We start from the raw sequence: 7,465 nt of genomic DNA, 5'->3' as shown, positions 1-7,465 counted from the left end.
GAGAGAGAGAGAGGGAGAGAGAGAGAGAGAGAGAGATTGGAAAGCGTTTTCACAAAATATTAGCTGACAAAACAAAAAAATTATGGTAAACTAACATCCATCGTGGCATTTTTTATAAGATTTGTGCTCTATGTTTGGGTTCGAGACAATTTCATTGCTCCAGGTGATGGGATCTCATAGAAGTATTAGAAGGAAAAGATTAGCAACCTCTCCTATTTTTCTGAACATTGGTTGATCTTTGTTGCCTTAAAGTAAAGAGGTTGTCTTTTACATTCATGTCCTTGTCTCCAGGAGGACTTCAAGTCACCTCGAGACCCAAAGTCAGCCCGAGACCTGTTCTTAAAGAGACAGATCCAATCCAATCCATCATCGCCTGTCTCTTCATCACCATGGGCAACATCGCCATCATCACCAGCAACAACACCATCATCTTTGTCAGCGTTCCTTCCATCTTCTCGACGTAATCGCTCCACCAGTTACCAGTCACCTTCTCGGAATAATGTGGATGTGAAGAAGACAAGTTCAGGGTTGTCAGATTCTCAACCGAATTTCAGAAGGAAAACTACATATACAGACCATTATACCTGGTTGTCATGACAACGTAGTCTGTCAAATGGTCAGGCTTTGCCTAATGATGTGATACTTTTTCGTCTTCCTTGTTAATAAAATACTGACTTAAACCATGAGATGCCAATTTGGCAACAGTGCTGAATACCACAGGCATAAAAAACACGATATATATTATGTCTGTGTTGTTTTTGTCTGGCTGCTTTCCAGGTCTGCCGAGCATGTGAAACATATCTGCAGTAACTGGGATTTGAAAACCGACATCAATTTAAAACTGTGAAACAAAAAAATAAAAAACAAAAAAAGCAAAACTAAAATCACTAGACAAAAAACAAAGCACTTTTGATGCCTGATCTCTAAACAAATGGAAGCACCACTCCCATAAAAGAAAACAAAACAAGCAGGAACATAAAAAAAAAATTAAAGTACAAAATTTGTGTTCCATTTAGAGATTTCAATAATATTCAGGCACCGGACAAATGGAAAAGATGCAAACATAAATCACAAAAAGAAGTCTCACCAGTGGTAACACCTATTACTATAGGCCTGTTGGACCACAGCAAGATGAATGTGACTGTAATGAAGCGGACTTGTTTGAACAATGAAATGTATTCATGGAGCAAACACGGTGCGAACAATATTTTCAGTTATAGCTAAAACATATATAATTGCTGCCTTATACTTCTGAAAGAATCAATATATAGTCGGCAACAAAAAAGGAATGGTACAGAAAGGAAAGTCTCTCTCTTTCTCTCAGTCCTTGAAACACCTTGGTTTTCCAAAACATTCTACTCCTTTACCCTCTTCCCCTTGGAAAAGCAGAAAGCAAAAACAATTTTAAAGCTTAAAGTTGTGCATTCCCCTCCTCCCCTCTTTCCACCAAAACAAAATATCCACCCCCTGACTATATGAACCCCCCCCCCCCCCCCAAAGATTAAAACCCCATAAAAACTAAAAAAGAAACTACATTTTCATTTAGTAAGAGTTTTACGGCACTTACAACACAATAAGGTCACATAAGTGCGGAAGATCAGAGGTGTTACAAGAGAGTAACAAACACAAAAAAGGAAGAGGAGACAGAAGGACGATAGTTTTTGATAGGAAAGATGGAGCAAATCACACCAGAGCACCCGCCAACCACCCACTAGAAACAACAATCTCAAAGCCAAAGATTAACTCAACAAACACACTCCCCCTTGAATAAAAAAGACCTTGTGACCCCCCCCCCCCCACAAAAACTAATAAAACAACAAAACACTGTCTTTATCAACACACACACACCACCATGGAATAGATTTAAATTTGCTTTCATCTCACTTTGATGAGATTTCCCTATCTTTGTTGTAAAAGAGTTCTGTCCTCATATTATCCCCCAATACTACCCTTACAACATCTTTTTAAAAAGTTCTCCCAAACTTAAGCCTGCTTTCTCTAAGGCAAATTTGTGTAATTTGTTATTTCTCAACTTTCGCAGATTTTGTGTCCAATTATCTATCAGTGATATGTCTATCCTGAGAACCTGCTTGCAAATCACAATAGTTTTAATTGAGCTGCTTTCATTTTCCAAACATAAATCATGTGTGCTTGCTATAGGGTCAGTTCAGTTTGCTATAGACTCTTTCTGTTAGGCATAGATGCTGCAGAAATGTGCTGGTTTCCTGTTCGGAACACTTTGAGCTAGGTAGAAAAGGTTTCAAATGCAAGCTCTTATTTCATGATCATAGTATCCACTCTCAGCTATCTTAATACCATGTTTTCATTTTCAATGCACTTCATGTGCTTATTAAAGTGTTATTTTTACTTAACATATTCGCTTGTATATTGATCCTGATTAAGACAATTAGTAGGTTTTGACTCAAGTGTAACTCTTATGCTGTGTAGGAAAGGTTTTATCACAAGCACTCCTTTTATATTAAGTGTACTCAATTTTCATACAAAGGCGTACTTCATCGCAACAGTAGTTTTTAGCTTCTTCCTCTTCCATATAAACCATGTGCAATGTGTTCTTATACTTATAATGTTCTCCTCCCCTTTGTTTTTTGTTTTTTATTAGATATGATGGATATGATATTTTAAAGCCATTTTGTATAATCCAAAATGCATAGAAAAGCTTTGTTCATGAAGACTCAAAATAGACATACTCAGTTTTGAGACAATTGACTTTTTTTTCATATTATTGTATCAACGAGATGGGCCTCCATGCTTTACTCCAAGCTTTTCTTACATTTTATTTGCTAGATACCTGTTGTTGTCATTATACTCTTTTTTTAAAAATGGTGCAGTTCCTTATTGGAGAGCCTGTGTAGGTGGCGCTCCCTGTTTCCCGTTGTGCAGTTTGTCGTTTCACCTTTGGTGAATGATTCAATTCTCAGAATGTAAATGTAGAAAAAAAGAAGGAAAACAGATGTTATCAGCATTTGTTTTCTCCAAACCTTGATGACCAAATCATACATTATTGAATAATTGTAATTGACATAGCATTTCAAAAGAATCCTCATTCCATATGCATTATCTTTTAAAAGGAATACATTTTTTTTTCAATGCTGCTCTCTTCCAAGCATAAAATAAATCTCTTTTTGTGTTTGATATACATGTTATGTATTTTAAGGAGGATGTTTCCACTATCTTTTATACAAAAGGTTCTGGTGTTATTAGTTCATTTTTTTCTCAATTGATAATTGTGACTCGTTAGATATTGTATACTTTTTATTTTCGGCGACTGCCTTAATGTCCTCAGAGTTAGAAAGTGGAAAAGACATACCGGTAACCAAATGGGTCCAAGAGTTTTCCACAGTATACACAATCTTGGCCTTTTTGCTCACTTGAGCACATGCGTCAGCCCGAAGGTGTGTAGTACGGTATGGGTGAAATGTTCCTATTAAACATGACCTCTGAATTTAATGTTAATCTGAGATAGGACCAAGCCATGTGGAAGTGTATATATAAGAACCTTGAGAACTCATTAACAACCCAAGTATAATGAAGCTCTGTTGGGTATTCAAACCACGGCCATCCATTCGATAATTCAGAATAACACTTTAACATCAACGGTGCAATCTACACTCTCGTGAAGGAGACTTATAGGAGGAATTTCCATCAGGAGGTAGGGTGCAGTGGCTGCCCAGCTTCAAGGAGCCAGGGGCCAACAAGGGATTTAGAAGTGGTCAGCACAGTAGGTTCTCTCCGAATGTTTATTTATATTCATCCCTTTGGGTTTTTAAGATATTCCATTTTTTTTGGTATCCCTTGGGATAGAATATCCCTCAGCAAAGTTTTTATCTATTGACTGAATTGACTTTGTTCAGTCTGTTCAATAGATTAGAAAAAATGTTCATACTCTTGTGATCTTCATAAATTTGATGCCTTGACTCTTGACAAATCAGATTAAGACAACTGTGTGTAACATGTAATATGATAAAGGGTGAAAGATTATATATATATACAGTAGTCTCCGCCTAAGATCCTAGCTACTGCTTACGATCCCAGTTCACTTAAGATCCTGCTGTTTTAAGAAAACAGAATTTTTACTACACCCCTAAAATTCCACTCTGATTCTCTCAGAAGGTCTACATTCGGCTAAAATTCTTCTTTTCAGATTATAATTTAGGGAACAAAAACCTTCGGCATGCACAGCCGATCAACCAAGAGTGAAAAGTTGAGATCATTGGACAGCCTGCTACATGAAAGATCAGCCACTCTCATGAATGTGATCACATAAGCATTGTAAAACTTGATGAAACGGTATAATGTTTTCTCCAGACAGAATCACACCGAGGTGTGAGCTGACAGATGCGTTTGTTTTCCCCAAACATCGCACTTGCATCTGAGCTGTCCACCTAAACGTTCGTCACACGCTGGGTGGATAGGACCTACAAGTTTGCTCCAGACGCGAGCACATCAAACTGAATTCTTCCCTAATCATTGCAACAGTCGTCTCCATTCCCGAATTTGCGAGACAGACTGCATTTTAATTGGTGTGGTCACAACGTAATGGTACATTATGACAAGGGCGGGGGAACTCGGTCAGAGATGAAAAGCTATTAATTTTGGACAGATAAAGGGGGGACGTGGTGGCAACTGGATAAGCGTAGATCTTGAGACTCACGATAGGATAATAAGTGAAAATGGCATGCCTCATGCCTTTGTGATTGGTCATCAAAGCTGACCACTCTATGCCCACCATATGTCATGAACCCACCCAGGGGTCACGTCAGTTCATTTTAGAGAAGGGAGAAGATGTTACCAGTTGTAGGTATTAACATGGGTCAGTGTTGATTCTTCCCTTGGTGCATCAGCTAAGATACATGTAATGCACATTTACCTTGCTCTTGAGCACCGGGATCTTAGGCGGAGACTACTGTACTCTCTGTTAAGGCAGTGTTAATCAAGTTGTTTCTCACTTTCACCTAACGCAACCTCATCGTCTCAGAGTGACAATGACCACTTACATGTTCTTTAATGGAAGTCTAACATTCATGTTGCTCCTACAATTTTTCTATCAGCTGGTTTGACTTTTACAAATTTGGTGAAAAAAAAAATTCTTGGAAAAAATGTTTCTGAAAGCATTGTACATTATATAGCCATTACATTTCTTCTCTCCCACTGTATTCCATTTTCACATTAAACTTAAAACTGATACAAACCACATACAATCGTATTTGATCATTTTTCTTGAGACTCTTTGACTTCACTGTCATCTGTCTACAGAGCCCCCAGAGTAGGCATGTACAGCAATGATGATTTCATGTACATTTATTTGGCTCGGTTCTTTCAGAGGTGGATGTGCTTGGAGGTCCTGCTCTTAAACTACACTGACCCGCTGCAGTTGGAGGATAACAAAGAATGTTATTCTCCTGCTTGCAAGGCTAGACTGGTAATAGTAAGCCCCTATTTGGCTAAGTATGGATGGATGTCTCTTCGTATTTTTATCATTTTTTCTGTTCAGCTTTCTGTTCTTTTGTACCAATCTGTCGTCCAGTCTAACAACCCCCCCCCCCCTCTCCAAAGAAAAAGTTAGCCCTGAAATCCCTCCATTTTAGGCACACTTTTAAAATGACATATTTGAACCTGGCAGGAATGTTGAACTGATATGACTATAACAATACATGTAGAGTAAAATAATAAAAAGGAATTTCCCAAAGGTGACAAATACTGTACACCAAGTTTTTTTCTCCTGCACTCTTTTTTTTTATTAAGCCCCTTTCGTTTATTGTGAAAAATTTCGAATATATGCAATTTGAGTTACCCAGTCTCATGAATGTATTTGGGTCCCGGTTAGGTAGTGCCCCTTTTAACATTTTGCAAATGATTTAAGTTCGCCGATTAAAAAAAAATTGTGAATTCAAGTAGCGCAGACCCCCCACCAAAACAATATACAGTGAAATCAAATTGTTTTCGGTCTCACAAATATTATAAGAAACTCCTATGATTGTAAATACAAGTCTATGCCTTAGATCTGACCACCCATGCGAAAGCAGGATGTTAGGTGAACAAACTCGAACTTTTCCCTATGATGAGTACCGGTAGGAGCCCTGATCTTCTGATGCTTCCATCCCCCCTTTGTTTGAGCTTCTGAGAGATATAATATTACTAACATTCATGCCATTGTCAGAATCACATTTCATACCTCACTCATGGTAGTCCTTGTCATTACTAGCATCTTGTTTTAGTAAGAGTTTTGCGGCACTTACAACACAATAAGGTCATAGAAGTGCCGAAGATTAAAGGTGTTACAAGAGAGTAACAAACACAAAAAAGAAGGAGGGGAGCTAAAGACAATAGATGTTTGATAGGAAAGAAGAAGCAAACCACACCAGAGCACCCGCCAACCACTCACTTACTAGCATCTAATTCAGAAAGATCTTCAAAATAATCAGTAATGTCCTGTGTAGTAAACACAGTTTCCAGCACGCCTTTTGTCCCAGGCGGGCCGGTTTGGGGACAGGGTCTTGCTCACCGCAGTACTGGTGGCTTGGCCTACGGGCAGTTTTACCCGCCACTGGTGAGGGCCCAAAGGGTAAATGTGAGGCATCGTGGTGGAATCAGGCGCTCGTCAATTTTTGGGCATGTGGAGTTATTGGTATCATCTTAAAGCTTATTCACTTGCCTTTGTGTGGATGAAAAAAATATCAATTTATCTTGAGGACAAGTCGAGATATTTGCGAAAGAAGGAGGTGGGGGTCACTTGTTTTCAGAGGTAAAGTTAGAGAGAAAATGGCCGCCAAAGATTATTTTTTTACTTAGCTTAAGAGTCCGTGGTAACTGAACATTTACATTTTTTGTGCCTTTAATCAACGCTTTTCAGAAAAATCCACACAGAAATGAGTTTTTTAATTGGCATGAAAGGTGTTGAGCCAAAAAAAAAAATTAGATAAAAATTCACAAACCAGCGGAAAAATGCAAGTTTCTTCACTTTGATTATTTTGACGAGAGCCTGATTCCACCACGCTGTCTCACAAATGGTCTTTGAAGGACGAGTAAAACTAGGGTGGAGTTTAAGTATGATAAATAAAAATCAGTATCTTCAGGAAAATGGAACCTCAGGCAAAACCATGATGACACAGACTGGGAGCCGTGTGCATACTACATACAGTGTACTACAAGTAATAACCAAGAAATGACAAAACACAACATTTTTGATAAATGCCCAGAAAGTCTTAAATAATGTTTTAATTATATCATTAAAAAAACCAAAACAAGAGTGATTATAATGTTGGAAACAAATGCAAACTTTCAGTTAACAAAAAATATTTGACATGAAAGCAGGTTGACCTAATATCCCTGAAGAGTGAATCCATTTCCATTTTCAACAAAGGCAATCTCTTTTTTAAAAAAAGGGGGAAAATACCGCCTGAACCTAATGTACATACAAAGAATTGTAAAATTATGTCGTAAAAAT

At 38.0% G+C, this 7,465-nt stretch overlaps 1 protein-coding gene across 5 annotated transcripts in view; it reads left to right on the top strand.

Annotated features, from left to right (window-relative positions):
* The window catches only part of LOC101851211 (putative protein TPRXL), an 18,656-nt gene extending 17,371 nt beyond the window's left edge, over positions 1-1,285 (top strand). For all 5 annotated transcript variants that reach the window (XM_035971377.1, XM_035971376.1, XM_035971375.1 and 2 more), the window contains one exon: positions 292-1,285. In XM_035971377.1, the coding sequence (XP_035827270.1) occupies positions 292-597 (306 nt within the window). In that variant the 3' untranslated portion in view covers positions 598-1,285. The remainder of the gene's footprint in view (positions 1-291) is intronic.
* The last annotated feature ends 6,180 nt before the right edge of the window (positions 1,286-7,465 follow it).

The sequence above is a fragment of the Aplysia californica genome, unplaced genomic scaffold, assembly GCF_000002075.1.
Source record: "Aplysia californica isolate F4 #8 unplaced genomic scaffold, AplCal3.0 scaffold00425, whole genome shotgun sequence".
Lineage (NCBI taxonomy): Eukaryota > Metazoa > Mollusca > Gastropoda > Aplysiida > Aplysiidae > Aplysia > Aplysia californica.
Note: the sequence above shows the minus strand (reverse complement) of the source record. Positions and strands in the feature narration are given on the sequence as shown.